This window comes from Mchenga conophoros, linkage group LG23, assembly GCF_057382185.1.
Source record: "Mchenga conophoros isolate Kocher_MC1m ecotype Shallow Benthic linkage group LG23, M_conophoros_male_GT1.1, whole genome shotgun sequence".
Classification (NCBI taxonomy): domain Eukaryota; kingdom Metazoa; phylum Chordata; class Actinopteri; order Cichliformes; family Cichlidae; genus Mchenga; species Mchenga conophoros.
Window position 1 is genome coordinate 22,220,391 of NC_140547.1, and position 16,618 is coordinate 22,237,008.

The window sequence follows — 16,618 nt, forward strand, 5'->3', positions numbered from 1 at the left end:
CTGCCATGAAATCAGGTTTGTTTCACTTCAGGTCTTTGAATAATTTTCCAGAATGTTAACCTTTCAGCCTGACATGCAATATGCTGTGTTGGTTACATGGCATCAGTGTAATGCAAATAAATGATTGTAAACAAAGGTTCTAAAAAATATAGAACTGAAAAGTTATTTAAAGTATAGCAAGAAGACTAAAGTAACAGTAAAAGTGAAAAATTCTACCTGTACAGGGGGCTTAAAGGTAAATTAGGGTCTTTCCTGTTGGTGCCCTTTGGTATGTGTGGTCAAACAATCCAAAAGCTTAATGCTCTGATGTTACACTGTCAAAGAGAAAATGATGTGGTGTGATCCTGGTTCCTCTGTGCGACTGTGCCAGCTGTACTGACACATCCGAGTCTGCTGGATCTTTTATCTAAATGAGACTGACATACTCGTTAAGTATTTCCTGAATGATACAATCTCCCCATCCCTCTCAAGCTGGCATTTTGTTTCTGTACAAATTTCCTGAATTACAGATACTGTATAATGACTGACTTTCTATAACTACAATCACTGAAACAGAATCACGTCGATTACAGACATCCAAACTTTTATTATTTATTCCCCCAGTCTATATGAAGCTCTACATTAATATGGTAAAAAAAAGTTACATTTAAAAACCTGAAATACATTAAAGGATAAATTCTTGCACAGTGTTTTTGTATACTCCTGGGGCCGTTCTTCGTACATCGCTTACTACATCCAAGATCAAATGACACATTCAAGGTCAAATCATCGCGCCAACTTTGAGCTCGCTATTCCGGTTCTCCGAACACACCTGCTGTTGACGATTAGTATATCTTAGGGGTGGGGGAAAAAATCGATACTGTGTAGTATCGTGATATTTTGTTTACTAATAATGTATCGATACAGGGACAGCAGAAATCGATATTTTGTTACAAAAAAGGTTTTTGTGGACTGGAACTCTGACTTCAGAGCATGTTGATCCTTTTTCTGAGCAAGAATCCTGATATTCCTTCACTGTCCAAATGTGTTTAACTGTTTTTTGGCAGGAATAAACATGACAGTTTACTTATTTTAATTTAATTGTAATATAATATAATATACAATATAATTGTACCAGATGGTTGCATTCAGTTAAGTTGGACTAGACTGTAATACAAACCGTTCAGTTTGTCAACAATAAAACTGACTGAAATGAGAGACTGAGTGTGAGACTTTGATATTAGATAAAATGAATATTGATAAAGTTTACCTTTATGTACAGAATCTGAATATCGCAAAATATTTTTAAAAAATTGCAATAATATCGTATCGTGCGTTAAGTATTGTGATAATATCGTATCGTGGGATGTATGGTGATTCCCACCTCTAGTATAGCTGGATGAAGTAATGTGAGATCACTGGGTGGCTTAACAGGGGCTATGCATCGATAGTAGAAACATTGATCGGCAACCCTTTGATTGGTCGGCGAAAATGTCGAAGGAGCGCGCTCGGTATTTTTCGGCAGCAGAGCAAGAACTCTTGATTGAGGGATTTCAGGAGTTTCAGAGTTTAATTAAAACGCAAGGGAACACTGCAAAGGCTGCAAAAGCAAGGAGAGAGGGGCTGGCAGAAAGTTGCTGACAAATTAAACTCGTAAGTAATTTAATAATAATAATAATAATAATAATGGATTGGATTTGTATAGCGCTTTTCAAGGCCACTATTCAGTCACTCTCACATTCACACACTGGTGGAGGCAGCTACGGTTGTAGCCACAGCTGCCCTGGAGCAGACTGACAGAAGCCAGGCTGCCATATTGCGCCATCGGCCCCTCTGGCCAACACCAGTAGGCGGTAGGGTAGATTTATTATATTACACCATATTATATTATATTATATCATATTATATTATATTACATTATATCCTCTTTCACATTAGAGCCACAACAGGACCCACTAGAACATGGGAACAAGTAAAAGTGAAATATAAGAATATTCTACAGAATGGTAATATTTATCACTTATACTGCTTTTAGTCTCTTGGAAAGAGACCCTGAAATACTCTGTTTGTTTGTTTATAACAGCAACCAAGAAAAGGGCAGCGCAAAAAAAGACAGGTGGTGGTCCTGCACCCCCTCGTCAACAAGTTGGTTAAGTAAATAATACCCTCACGGGAAAATCGATATCTCTCAATGAGCACACTGTCGCGCTGAGCTAAAGGATCCTGTCTATCCCACAATATACGCTGAATTCTGAAAACTCTCCTTATCAATCTTGCACCTTCCGCAATGGGTGGCTCGCGTAAACGGACAGGACATGGCTGCGACAGGCTTCCCAAATCCACCTTCGCTTTTATAGCCGTGGTCTCATCTTGATTACATGAAGTAATTTACAATTACTACTCTGAAATATGAATTACATCTGTAATAATCACATACATGTAATAGAATGTTAATAGTACATTTCCCTTTTTTTAGGAAATGACCTGTATGTATCTGTGTGACATCAATAACAGGATCAAGTGCTGCATTATCTTTAGTTACATTGATAATATTTATTTATGGTGAAACAGTGGTAAAATATCGCTGTTGCTTTCGTATAAATGAAGCGGACATACCTGAGTGGCCGCGATCTAATCCTGTTTACATAAAGTGAACCTGCTCCCGAGCAGGTTTACGCTTACGGCTCTGTTGCTATGACAGCAAGTCCCGGATGAGCTTCGGGGAACCGAACGATCCAGGATCACGCGAAATCGTCAACAATCAAATCCAGCTAACTTACTTAGCGAGGTACGAAGAACGGGCCCCTGGAGCACTCAAAGCACTTTACACAACATGTCTCATCCACACATTCATACAGGCACTTTCTCTGTGCTTAACTTGGGGTTAGCATTTTGCCTGAGGACATCTGACATGCAGGCTGGAGCAGCCAGGGATCAAACCAGCAACCTTTATATTAGTAGTTGACCTGCTCTACCCCGAGCTACAGCCACCCCTCATTATAAATGAGACAGAAAGAGGACAGAAAATGATCATTATCACATGTATCTCTTAACATGAAATACAAACTAAAAATGATTTACATGTTTATGATCATTTCTTCCAGTTTTGTTAAAGTACCAAACACGGTTTTATCCTGATTGCTCACTTATTGCATCGTTAATCTGAGACATCATTGTAGAGTCTCTCTACTTTGTCCTGTTGAAGCATGTAGACCAGAATAAATACCATTATCACAAAAGTACAAATAATAAATATGACCGACTCACTGCACTGATAAATGGTGATGGCTTCTGTGTTTTGTCTCAATAATAAAATAACAGAATCACAATTATTACAGAAATATCAGATGTGTAAACATCAAGATGATCATCTGGCAAGTTTCAGCAAGGCCAGTATGCAGGACTCTCAGGTTTAACAGGTAAATATAAAAGTGGGCAGATTAAGGGAATGAGACACAGCTGAAACCAATCAGGACAAGCAAACAAAAGGAACACAGACAAATGACTATCAAAATAAAACAGGAAGTAACTGCATGGGGAAATAAAGACTTGAAATCCAAAAGATTAGACCGAGAATGCAAAACTCAAAATTGTGGGTCCAAGACCCAGGACTGTTACATCATCACATGACCAGTTAGACATCTGACCTTCATCAAAGAAAAATCTGCAGTAGCTCAGAAACAAAAAGCAACAGTGGGTAATTGAAACAAACACTGTTGGCTGCTCGTTGTCTCCATATAAACTGTCTTCAAGTCATTGTAGAAAAAAGAAAAAAAATTAAGATGGTCTTCAAAACCCATCTGATCTAATGTCAATGTGTCGTACACTACAACATTACACTGAGTCCATGAACACAGTATCAGTGCTCCCACTCCACCCATTATTTTCATGTAATGACGACAAGAACAGAGGAAACCAGTGAATCCCAGATAATGATGATGTTCATCATGATGATGATGATGATGGTGACGAGTGCTTCACCAGATCTCAAACTGCTTGTGTTCCTTGAAGGCTGCTCTGTGCACGATGTTGTTGCTGTAGAGTCTAGAAAGAGACCAAAGCAGAGAGAGCAGACGTCACTCATTCACTCAGAACAACATGAATCCATGTGAGCTCAGACTGTGAATGATTCCTCTGAGAGTCTGAGGAGAAACTCCTTCACTGATGGAGACTGATTCATGTTGGCTCACCGCACACAGTCGATGGAGGGGTTGATGGAGAGCAGCTGCAGTAACACATCAGTCGAAGCATCAGTGATCTGATTGTGACTCAGACTGTAACACAAACACAACAAGAGGCTCTAAGTGATCACTGCACATCATATTATTGTAGTGTGTGTGAACAGGCTGATGGTTATTGGTGCCTCCCAGAGAAGGATCAGTGTGTGACACTCACTCCAGGACTTGGACTTTGTGCAGATGTGTGATGAGAGGGAGCAGCAGCTGGTCAGTGAGCTGACAGTGACTGAGGTCCAGCTCTGTCAGCCCTTCACACGAGTCCAGCATCTGGACCAAAGCCCCACAGACCCTCTGATCCAGCGTGCTGTGACTGAGATCCAGCTCTCCACCCAGAGCTCTACACAGGGACACCGCCCGCCTCACTGTGTCCCTCTCACTGTTCACAGGAACCAGAGACAGCAGCTGGACGAGGACAGTTTTACTGACTCTAAACAGGACAAACAGAGCAAAGAGAAACTGTCAGGATGCATCAACACCAGTGTGAACAAGCTTCTCTCTGGTTTAGACTCTTCTGTGGTCTTTCCCACCTGAGGCGGACCCTGTGGAGGACAGGAAACAGCAGGTCCAGCACGCTGTCCTCCACCTCACAGTCTCGCAGGTCGAGCTGTGTGTCCCGGCTGCTGTGTGTCAGGATGGTGGAGACGGCCCTGCAGTCATCAGCAGTCAGACTCAGAGGCTCAGGCTGATCCTCCTCTGGTAGCTCCACACAGGAGGAGCAGGACAGATCCAAGCTGTGCTGCAGAGTCCTCAGCAGGCCTGACGCTGCCTCCTGCTGGACGTCACAGGCAGCACAGCAGTGGATGAACCTCAGCAGCTGATTCCTGTCAACACTGCAAGGAAAACACATACAGAAATGAACCAGCTGATGACTGTGTTGGACAGCACTGAGAAACAAGCTCTAATATCTGACCTGAGATGAGAAACGTTGTCCAGCATGAAGAGGATGGACTCTGCTCCCTCTGCTGGTATGGAGGTCCACAGGAGGTTCAGTTTGACTCCGTCTCCGTGTTTGAGGATGAAGATCAGAGCAGCACAGTCCACTGAGTCCAGCTCTCTGCAGCTCAGGTTGATCACATGACCAAGTGACCTCAGTAAACTGGGTACAGCGTGACTGTCATGAGCTCTGCAGAGCTCTCTGATGGAGCTCATCACAAAGCTGGGACTGGGCCTGAAAATAAACAGTTTATTTCCAACTTTGTTTAAAGGATCCATAAACTGCTGATTAAAGATGAGACAGCATTTCAAATCCTCCTGATTAAACAGCAGAAACTGTGTTTGGTAAAAGATCAAACTACATTCAGCACCTTTTAAACACAATCCTGTCCAGAAAGGGAAGCAGACGTGTGGTTTCCTCCTGTAAGAAGAGGTTCTTCCTCAGGTTCACAGTGATGGTCTGAGCTGACGCCTGCTGCAGCAGATAGTGAAGAAGCTCCCAGTTCAGACAGCAGGAGGTCAGGTCTCCACCAACCTTACTCAAGAAGGACAACGTTAAGTCCTTGTTCTGGATTTCATGGAGGAGACACAGAAGCTGCTGGAAGCTCTCTTCACTCAGTCTGCAAAAAATAAAGAGAGAGAAAAACAAGTTAATCTGTTTTTAAAAACTACATTTTATTTGGCCTGTGATGTTCAGGAAAGACATTTACTTGACTGTTAGAGGACCATCATGGAGCAGCAGAGTAATCAGACCCTGAGCAGGGATGCAGCTCTCAGTCAGGTCCAACCGTTCGACTGTCCAGTGTCTCAGCAGGGAAGCCAAACTACTGACAGCCCTCAACAATACTCTCTGTGATGGTCGAGCTTTCTTAGGCACAAGAGAAAGCTCTTCCACAGCCAGTGGACAGACCACTCTGCCTCTTCTTACCCACTGAAACAGGAGCAAGGACATGTCGATGGAAAGCCTGAAGATCAAAGAGACAAAAGAGCAGAAATGATGAACACCAAGAACTAAAGATTCAAAGTGGACAGCAGATAAATGGTTTTTATAAGAACACGAGAGAGTTATAATTTCACTTCCTGTGAAGCTGTTTCCAGAACATTAGTTTCACTTACCTGAGCTGTGAGATATAAGGCAGACACTGAAGGAAACTCCTCACTTCACTCTCTTCATGTGAGCAGCCTGTCAGCTCCACTTGTTTCTTCTCTGGTTGGAGTTTCAGCACTTCCAGGAGGATGGAGGTCTTTCTCTCTGAGAGGTTTATGGACCAGACTGCAGGAGCTGACTGGAAAACTGACTGTAATGATGGAAGGACACTCAAGCCTGTTTTAGTCTCATAGTCCTTCACATTGGTGTACAGATTTAGCAGGAAATCACACTGATAGTCATCATCCATGTATCTCTCATTAAACGGGAATGTTTGATATCTGCACACTGATGATAACAGCTCCAGTATCTTCTCTCCTGTCTGCTGCGCTCTCTCTGCTGCTGCACAGAACAGATTCACAAAGAACCTGACTGCTTCTTCATCTGACGTCTCAGGATCAGCACTGGAACAACAAGAAGAAATATTTACACATATGCAGGTCATCTGAACAGCAATGAAAAGCCAATAACATAAGATAAGATAAGATAAGATAACCTTTATTAGTCCCACACGTAGGAAATTTGTTTTGTCACAGCAGGAAGTGGACAGTGCAAAAGTTATGAGGCAAAAATTAGAATACAATAAGAATAAATACAGTACACAACTGTACAGAATAGAATAAAATAAAATACTATATACAGTAGAATAAAATAAAATAAATATACAATAAGATAAAAATAGAATACAAATACAAATACTATATACAACTGAGTAAAAATACAACGATGACAGAAAGGATTATTGCACTTAGTATTATTGCATATGTATGGATGTGTGTGCTTGATCAGTTAAAGTCTTTGTTGTGGAGTCTGACAGCAGTGGGGAGGAAAGACCTGCGAAATCTCTCCGTCCCACACCGTGGGTGCCGCAGTCTCCCACTGAAGGAGCTGCTCAGTGCTGTCACAGTCTGCTGCATGGGGTGGGAGATGTTGTCCATCAGGGATGACAGCTTAGCCGCCATTCTCCTGTCACTCACCACCTCCACTGGGTCCAGAGGGCATCCTAGAACAGAGCTGGCCCTTCGGATCACCCTGTTCAGTCTCTTCCTGTCCCCAGCAGAGATGCTGCCGCCCCAGCAGACCACACCATAAAAGATAGCAGAAGCCACAACAGAGTCATAGAAGGTCTTCAGGAGTGGGCCCTCCACTCCAAACGACCTGAGTCTCCGCAGCAGGTACAGCCTGCTCTGCCCTTTCCTGTAGAGGGCGTCTGAGTTATGAGTCCAGTCCAGTCTATTGTTCAGATGAACACCAAGGTACCTGTAGCTGTCCACAGCCTCAATGTCCATACCCTGGATGTTCAGTGGTTGCAGTGGAGAATGCAAAACATATCATATAACAAATACCAGTTTGAACTTATTCTGTTTTTTTATGGAGTATTTTCCTTTCTTTGTGAATTTTATAAAGACTGAATTATTGTCGTTAAATCAGTGCTCTGTGAGTTTATTTTTTATTAAATAAATGAGATTGTAAAGTCATTATACCTAAAAAATAACAACCAAAATCAGCACTCTGAAAAGAACAGTATGTAATTTGGTTGTTGTTCTTTAATCCATAATAACAGCTCAGTTTCATGAACTCATGCATGTATGTAAAATACAGCATTAGACTTCAAAGCAACACACAACTGACAAAGTCCAACACAGCGGTGAACATGTTTCCGTATGAAATGGAGTAAAGTTGACATTTAACTGACATATAATCCTGTGTGGATGAAATCACAGTGGGTAAATATAATATTGGTGACAGTGAAATATATAATTATTTAAAAGAGTAATGTAGCCAGGTGGAAGGTCAGTGTTATGGGACATGCCACTGGCTGGCTCTGTTTCTTTTGGGGTACCCCTGGGAGCGCAAGGGATGATGGGGATCTATGGAGACATTCACAGAAGTGCTAGCTTGTATTGGTGTAACATGGGTGTTCAACGCTGTGTTTTCACTGCATGGTCTGTTTAAGCGCAAAGGGTGGAATAGTTAAGGCACCAGGTGTTGCTGTGTTTGACTTCACTAATCATCTCAGGGGGAGCTGTACTCCGTTTTTCTGCTGGATTAATGCACTGTATGTATTTGAGTTCACATCTGTATTGTAATGTTTCATTTGTAAGAGGGAAAATGTACTGTGGTTAACTGTTTAATTTGGTCTCTGTAATTTAGCAGGAGAAGCCACTAGAGTTATTTTTGCACTGCTAAGTTTGTTTTGTTTCTGGACGGGTTTATATCAGTCACACATTGACATTAGACATCTTTGAGTTCCAGACTCTGAAAAGTTGGAACAACTACCTGCAGTAGCAGTGGGTTACCAGTGCACACAGCTGTTACTTGATGAGAACTGTGTGTAGCAATTTTATTTCCTTGTTTTTACAACCTTTCATCTGGACGCTTACTTTATAATTCAGATTAAAAGAACCCCAAAGATAATCTGTGTTTTGGGCTGGTTGATTTAGCCAGGCTACAGTTAAATAATATTTAGATTTACAGGTCTCAAAATGTTGTTGTTATATCTTTTTACCCATAATCTATCTGTTCTTATATAAAGCTAATCATGTAAAGTAGAAAAAGAGTGAAGAACTTTATGATTAAATATTAACCAAGGCAGATAAAATAGAAGGACAAGGGTCTAATTACATGTGTGTTATTAGCTATGATGACTTCAGATTAGATTAACAAAAAAAATGCTTAAATACATTATTAGACTGTAAATTAAAAATTGCTTTCAAAGTCACCTGGTAACTAAGCATTAGTTTCACTTACCTGAGCTGTGAGATATAAGGCAGACACTGCAGGAAACTCCTCACTTCACTCTCTTCATGTGAGCAGCCTGTCAGCTCCACCTGTTTCTTCTCTGGTTGGAGTTTCAGCACTTCCAGGAGGATGAAGGTCTTTCTCTCTGAGAGGTTTATGGACCAGACTGCAGGAGCTGACTGGAAAACTGACTGTAATGATGGAAGGACACTCAAGCCTGTTTTAGTCTCATAAGAGTACAGGTCCATCAGGAAATCACACCATTTCTCTTTAAGGGGCAATCGTTCATATCTGCACACTGATGATAACAGCTCCAGTATCTTCTCTCCTGTCTGCTGTTCTCTCTCTGCTGCTGCACAGAACAGATTCACAAAGGTTGCAACTTCTTCATCTTGCCTCCGAGAAGCAACACTGGAACAATGAGAGGGAAACACTTAGTGATGCTAACTGTCTGCTAACTGCTTCCGTCAAAAGTTCTCTGATGACTCAGCAGTTGTTGGCCTCATCATCAATCGGGCCAACAAAGACAGAAAACTGACCGAGGACTTTGTCGATCGGTGCCAGTGGAATTGCCTAGAGAAGCATCTGGGCCAATAAACTGGACTGGACTAACAATACAAAGGCCATGGACACAGACATAAATAATATTATTAAAATTAAAGTGAAAGACATATATATGGTATCCTAAAACAAATCAGCCAGGAAACCAGGAAAGTCTGGAAAAATATAAAGAAATGAGGGATTGATCCCAGTCTTTCACAAAACCATAGAGTTAACCATTTAAAATACAGTTCATTTACCTGAGCTGTGAGATGTAAGGCAGACATTCAAGGAAACTCCTCACTTCACTCTCTTCATGTGAGCAGCCTGTCAGTTTCACTTGTTTCTTCTCTAGTTGGAGTTTCAGCACTTCCAGGAGGATGGAGGTCTTTCTTATTGAGAGGTTTATGAACCAGACTGCAGGAGCTGACTGGAAAACTGACTGTAATGATGGAAGGACACTCAAGCCTGTTTTAGTCTCACAGTCCTTCACATGGGAGTACAGATCCAGCAGGAAATCACACTGATATTGAAGATCTGTATGTGTGTCATTAACAGGGAATGTTTGATATGCGCACACTGATGATAACAGCTCCAGTATCTTCTCTCCTGTCTGCTGTTCTCTCTCTGCTGCTGCACAGAACAGATTCCCAAAAAACCTTCCTCCTTCATCTGCCCATAAAGTAAAAAAACTGGAACAAGAAAAAGGGGAAAAAAAGAGTATTGATAGTATTTCATGAAAAGACATGGTACATTTTGAATGTAGTGAAGGTATCCCCACAGTTCAGTGATTGTATATTAGTAGAGTTTTTCCTCATGGATGAGACTGCTGCTTTCTTGCACCATTAGGGTTGAAAACTGGGTCATGATTGTCATTTATGTGTATGCTGCATACAGAGTACCCAGCTCTTTAAATTATACATTTGGTGTGCCCTCTATCTTGTGACTATTATCATACTGGGGACTTTAACTCTTATATTTAATTAAATATAAATACATAAAAATACTGTAGTTTTACATTTGAATCCCTCTTGGTAAAGCATCTTGCGTAGATAAAGTCATGGTATAAATATAATAATGATGATAAGTAAATATTAAAATTTAAACTAGTACAATGGTTTTATGGAAAAAATTATTACTTAATGTTGCAGAAATAATTATGGAACCATCAACCAAAATATCACAGAACTTTGCTGCTTTTATAACTACTGTATTTAAAATGTTTGAGGCACAGCCTAATTAAAAATATTCTCCATTATGTTGGTTTCAGCTTTCTCTTCGCCACAGAAATGATTCTGCGATCAACGACCACTATTGTTGTCCGTGAAAGTCCAGGTCTTTTTGCTGAGTTCAACAGTGCTTTCTTTTTTTTCAGGATGTACCAAACCGTAGGTTTCACCACTCCTAATATTGTAACAATTTCTCAGATGTATTTTTTCTGTAGTCACAGATTAAGGATGGCTTGTTTCACCTGCATGGAGAGCTCATTTGACTGCAGGCAATCTACTGAGAGCCAAATCTTTCACATGCAAGCACCTCAAATCAGCTCCGGGACTTTTACTTTGATTTATTTACCTTTGGCAAGAGTAGATGAGGGACTACAACTACCTTGGACTCTACTCTCTACCCATTGGTCACAGCTGCCACTTCTGAGAGGAAATGGCATTGTCACATTCCTCACCTAAGGTCACTGTTGCAGCCAGGCCCAGCCTTGTCCAGGCTGTTGTTTCTATGTCTAAATCTAAGCTGGCTCCATAGAAACTGTTTATCATGGGCCTGAACCCCTGAGTCTGAGTCTCCTAAGCCACCCAAGCCAGCTGACCCCAAAGCTGAGCATATGTTTTCCAAACATGAGCATTTCGACTGCAAGACTGCCTTCTTGCAGAAATGGAAATTACACAATGATTTAAGAATGTTTTCTCAGCATAGAGTGATTCTATATGAATCTAATCTATCTGGGGAAAGGAACTGCCATTAATCAAAATAAATGTTTTATTTTGAACTAGGTGTTATCAAGCCAGAATGTTTGGGTATTTAAAAAAATAGCTTTGTGCCCCCAAACTGTTTCCATTCCATAATTGCCAGTTTTTGTGGTTCCCTCAGAGCAGCTCTCCTGATGCAGAATTCAACATGTAAAGTAGAATTAATTTACCTGAGCTGTGAGATATAAGGCAGACACTGAAGGAAACTCCTCACTTCACTCTCTTCATGTGAGCAGCCTGTCAGCTCCACCTGTTTCTTCTCTGGTTGGAGTTTCAGCACTTCCAGGAGGATGGAGGTCTTTCTCTCTGAGAGGTTTATGGACCAGACTGCAGGAGCTGACTGGAAAACTGACTGTAATGATGGTAAGATGCTCACGCCTGTTTTGGTCTCATAGGAGCACAGGTCCATAAGAAAATCACACCATTTCTCTTTAAGAGGGAATCTTTCATATGTGCACACTGATGATAACAGCTCCAGTATCTCCTCTGCTGTCTGCTGTTCTCTCTCTGCTGCTGCACAGAACAGATTCCCAAAGAACTTAGCTTCTTCACAAAAATCTGAATTCTCAGGATCAACACTGAAACATCAAAAGACAAACATTTAGTGGAGATTTGATCTGAGCTGCATAAACACAACCACACACTACTGACGGACTCCATCTTGTCCATGTGTGTCCTGTATATAATGAAAGTCCATTTAAAACAGTCTTCCATCAGAGCAGCTGAACATTGTTTTTAGACTGTTACTGACTCACAATTCAATTCAGTTTTATTTATATAGCGCCAAATCACAACAACAGTCGCTTCAGAGCGTTTATATTGTACAGTAGATCGTATAATAACAGATACAGAGAAAAACCCAACAATCATATGACCCCCTATGAGCAAACAGTTTGGCGACAGTGGGAAGGAAAAACTCCCTTTTAACAGGAAGAAACCTCCGGCAGAACCAGGCTCAGGGAGGGGTGAGAGAAGGAAGACAGGATAAAGACATGCTGTGGAAGAGAGACAGAGATTAATAACAGATATGATTCAATGCAGAGAGGTCTGTTAACACATACTGAGTGAGAAAGGAAAAACTCAGTGCATCATGGGAATCCCCCGGCAGCCTACATCTATTGCAGCATAACTAAGGGAGGGTTCAGGGTCACCTGGTCCAGCCCTAACTATATGCTTTACCAAAAAGGAAAGTTTTAAGCCTAATCTTGAAAGTAGAGATAGTGTCTGTCTCCTGAATCCAAACTGGAAGCTGGTTCCACAGAAGAGGGGCCTGAAAACTGAAGGCTCTGCCTCCCATTCTACTTTTAAATACTCTAGGAACAACAAGTAGGCCTGCAGAGCGAGAGCGAAGTGCTCTAACACAAACACTAATCCTGTGTGTGCAATCACTGCGCACTGAAGTGTAGCTGTTTGTGGTTTGTGATGAACATGAGTGGAACAACAACATCTACACTTCATATCTTGTACAACAGTAGCTTCACCTTCCTACTCAGTTTCTGAATTAGGTTGGAAGGGGTGTTTACTATTTTACCTGTGCATTCATTGATGGCTTATAATTTCCTTTTTCAATCACTGGATTGTTAAACTGAAACAGTTAGTTGTAACCCTGGCCTTGACTGCATTGTGCTCTGCCTGTGCCGTTGCAGATTTTGACCGTCTATTTCCCTATGCACAGTTTTTTTGGAATTTCTCCTGTGGTGTCACGAGCCTGACCCTGAGTGTGAGAGAGTGAGAGCACTCTACACTTTGGACACTTTGGATCCCCTGCCCAGAATGCCTTTTCCCCCTGCACATTGTTGAGATTGTTGTAAATATTTTTGGCACTGTAAATAAACACACTGTTGAGCTCCTCCAACTCTACGTCTGAATCCACCCACTTGTTAGCCCTGACACTAAGGCTACGTTCACACTGCAGGTCTTAATGCTCAATTCCGATTTTTTGATCAAATCTGATTTTTCTGTCTGCTTGTTCACACTGCAAATAAAATGTGACAGCAAATGTGCTCTAGTGTGAACCCTCAAAGCGGCCCGCATCCGCAAAAGACGACGTCACACACAACGCGCTCTGTTTAGACTCAGAGCAAACAATATTGTTTGACTGTTGGCCCTTAATATAAAGACTTGTTTCGGACTTTATGTTTCCCAATTTTGCTTTAAGTTATAAAGTTATTTTGTTATTTACATATGGCCTAATAATGATCCTTATTGCTGTTTTAGAGAGGAGCGGTGCTTCAAAGGATAGTTGCTGATTTCTGTCAGAATCTGCAGATTTTACAGTACAAATAAAATGTTCACGTTGTCTTCCTAACAGTTTCACTAACATCTACACGGGATGGCCAGGAAGCGTTCACGATGTCTTCTCCGGCGCTGATAATTGGCGTCTGTTTTGTGTCACTGACGTAAAAGACGTATTTAATGCGACATGACCATTCAAACAGCAGTCGCTTTCTAAAACATCAGATATGTATCGGATTCAGTACCACATACGAAAGTGACCCAGGATGGATTTGACAATATCGGATTTGTGCTGTTCACACTGTCATACCATGATCGCATATGGGTCGCATAGGGTCAAAAAAGTTGGATTTGATGCGCTTTCACCTGCAGTGTGAACGTAGCCAAAGAGTTCAGGCTTTGTTAAAAAGGTTGTTAGAATTTTACAAACTGTTTCTACTCTCTATGCTGTATTTCTATGTATGTTTGCACATGTTTCAGCTGAAGAAAAGGTCTAATAAACACAGTTGTTTACAGGGCGCAATGTTTCCCTCTTAAATAAGGGAAGAACTGAAATAAAACTGATATATGACAACATATAAATGAAGTCACAAATATCGTTTCAATAATGATGAAAAAATATATCACTATTGGATTTTGTAAAAATAATTTTTGGATTTGTTTAGCTTAAAATATCCCAGCAATACATTTCTGAACAGATACAGTATATAGTAACAGAAATGATGACTTATTTACCTGAGGTGTGAGATGTAAGGCAGACACTGCAGGAAACTCCTCACTTCACTCTCTTCATGTGAGCAGCCTCTCAGCTTCACTTGTTTCTTCTCTGGTTGGAGTTTCAGCACTTCCAGGAGGATGGAGGTCTTTCTCTCTGAGAGGTTTATGGACCAGACTGCAGGAGCTGACTGGAAAACTGACTGTAATGATGGAAGGACACTCAAGCCTGTTTTAGTCTCACAGTCCTTCACATGGGAGTACAGATCCAGCAGGAAGTCAGACTGATATTCATTTTCTTCAACACCCATGTCTCTGTTATTTAGAGGGAATGTTTCAAAGCTGCACACTGATGATAACAGCTCCAGTATCTTCTCTCCTGTCTGCTGCGCTCTCTCTGCTGCTGCACAGAACAGATTCACAAAGAACCTGATTTCTTTATAAAATTCTACTGGAGGATGAACACTGGAACAATAAGAAGGAAACACTTAGTGATGATTTGATGTTAGCTACATAAATACAACCTACTTATGGACTCCATCTTGTTCATATTTCTAACTGTATTCCTTACTCATAACTGTAGGGAGAAATTCTTTGTGGTAAGTATTTCACTTTGGAGTAGTGCTTGTAAATACAGTCACTTCTCCGAATCTCCTCTAACTTTATTATAAGGTGCGCCTGTAGCCCACTGTCCAGTCTCTCACAGCATTTTGCTCTCATCTTGGTTGCAGATGGCAGTGACCGGCACAGGTATGTGGAAAATGGAGATAATATCTGTAGATTAGCTTTCAGAGCACATTTGTTGATTCCTTTACTAGTGTTTGTGGACCAGGTTTATTTTCCCTGGTGGTTGCTTCATTGTTTAATTTTTAATAATGGTAGTTATATTACCAATCAAAAGCACACAGGCTTATTATTGACAAGGCAATGGTGTTGCAAATTAATTACAAGACTTGTGCTGTAGAAGTTAAACCGCAGGGTAAGAACATTAACATTCAGTTAATTGTTGCTTGATTATTATTATTCACTACCACGATGTAATTAAAATAGCAGTTCAAGCAACCAAAAAATTCATACAATGATGGGCCACTTGGTTAAGCAATCTGCAGGGACGAGCGACCAATGGTGCTACCCGTTGTTCACTAAATGAGCCTCACTACAATCATCAAAACAGTGTCTTGTACCTGTGCCCAGTGCTTTCATACACACACTTGAATGTCGAGGAAGGACTCACCAAGGGTTGTTAGTTTCAATCGTTATGCCAATGTACTGTATTCAGCTGCAGTCAGCTAAGACTGAAGAAGTCACTTGGATGAGTGATGGAATATTTCGCCCACAAAAAATGCTACATCCAGACAGACAGAATCAGCTTTTGGGATTAATGATGTAAAGTAGAATTAATTTACCTGAGCTGTGAGATATAAGGCAGACATTCAAGGAAACTCCTCACTTCACTCTCTTCATGTGAGCAGCCTCTCAGCTCCACTTGTTTCTTCTCTGGTTGGAGTTTCAGCACTTCCAGGAGGATGGAGGTCTTTCTCTCTGAGAGGTTTATGGACCAGACTGCAGGAGCTGACTGGAAAACTGACTGTAATGATGGAAGGACACTCAAGCCTGTTTTAGACTCATAGGCCTTCATATGGGAGTACAGATCCAACAAGAAGTCACACTGATATTCATCAGAAATGTCTCTGTCATTAAAAGGGAATGTTTGATATGTGCACACTGATGATAACAGCTCCAGTATCTTTTCTCCTGTCTGCTGTTCTCTCTCTGCTGCTGCACAGAACAGAATAATCAAGGTTCTTTTGGTTCCTTCATAAAGATCTGACCACCAAGGAACAACACTGGAACAATAAGAAGGAACGATTTAGTGATGATTTCATCTGAGCTGCATAAACAACCACACATTACTGATGGACTCCATCTTGTCCATGTGTGTCCTGTAAATAATGAAAGTCCATTTTAAAGCCGTCTTCCATCAGAGCAGCTGAACATTGTTTTTAGACTGTGACTGACTCACAACACAAACACTAACAGAAAAAGTGAAGAAATTTGCGTTTAGTCAATTATTTCTTTGCGGTAACAATGCTTTTTGGCATTAAGTC

At 41.1% G+C, this 16,618-nt stretch overlaps 1 protein-coding gene across 1 annotated transcript in view; it reads right to left on the reverse strand.

Annotated features, from left to right (window-relative positions):
• Nucleotides 1-582: 582 nt before the first annotated feature.
• Nucleotides 583-16,618, reverse strand: part of LOC146547196 (uncharacterized) — a 32,960-nt gene continuing 16,924 nt past the window's right edge. Inside the window, exons 10-22 of the mRNA XM_085264989.1 lie at nucleotides 15,917-16,357; nucleotides 14,532-14,975; nucleotides 11,732-12,139; nucleotides 9,840-10,271; nucleotides 9,049-9,450; nucleotides 6,267-6,701; nucleotides 5,861-6,115; nucleotides 5,522-5,770; nucleotides 5,128-5,385; nucleotides 4,745-5,047; nucleotides 4,375-4,644; nucleotides 4,170-4,253; nucleotides 583-4,023 (exon numbers count right to left, since the gene is read on the reverse strand). Coding sequence (XP_085121115.1) covers nucleotides 3,957-4,023; nucleotides 4,170-4,253; nucleotides 4,375-4,644; nucleotides 4,745-5,047; nucleotides 5,128-5,385; nucleotides 5,522-5,770; nucleotides 5,861-6,115; nucleotides 6,267-6,701; nucleotides 9,049-9,450; nucleotides 9,840-10,271; nucleotides 11,732-12,139; nucleotides 14,532-14,975; nucleotides 15,917-16,357 — 4,048 coding nt within the window. The 3' untranslated portion in view covers nucleotides 583-3,956. The remainder of the gene's footprint in view (nucleotides 4,024-4,169; nucleotides 4,254-4,374; nucleotides 4,645-4,744; nucleotides 5,048-5,127; nucleotides 5,386-5,521; nucleotides 5,771-5,860; nucleotides 6,116-6,266; nucleotides 6,702-9,048; nucleotides 9,451-9,839; nucleotides 10,272-11,731; nucleotides 12,140-14,531; nucleotides 14,976-15,916; nucleotides 16,358-16,618) is intronic.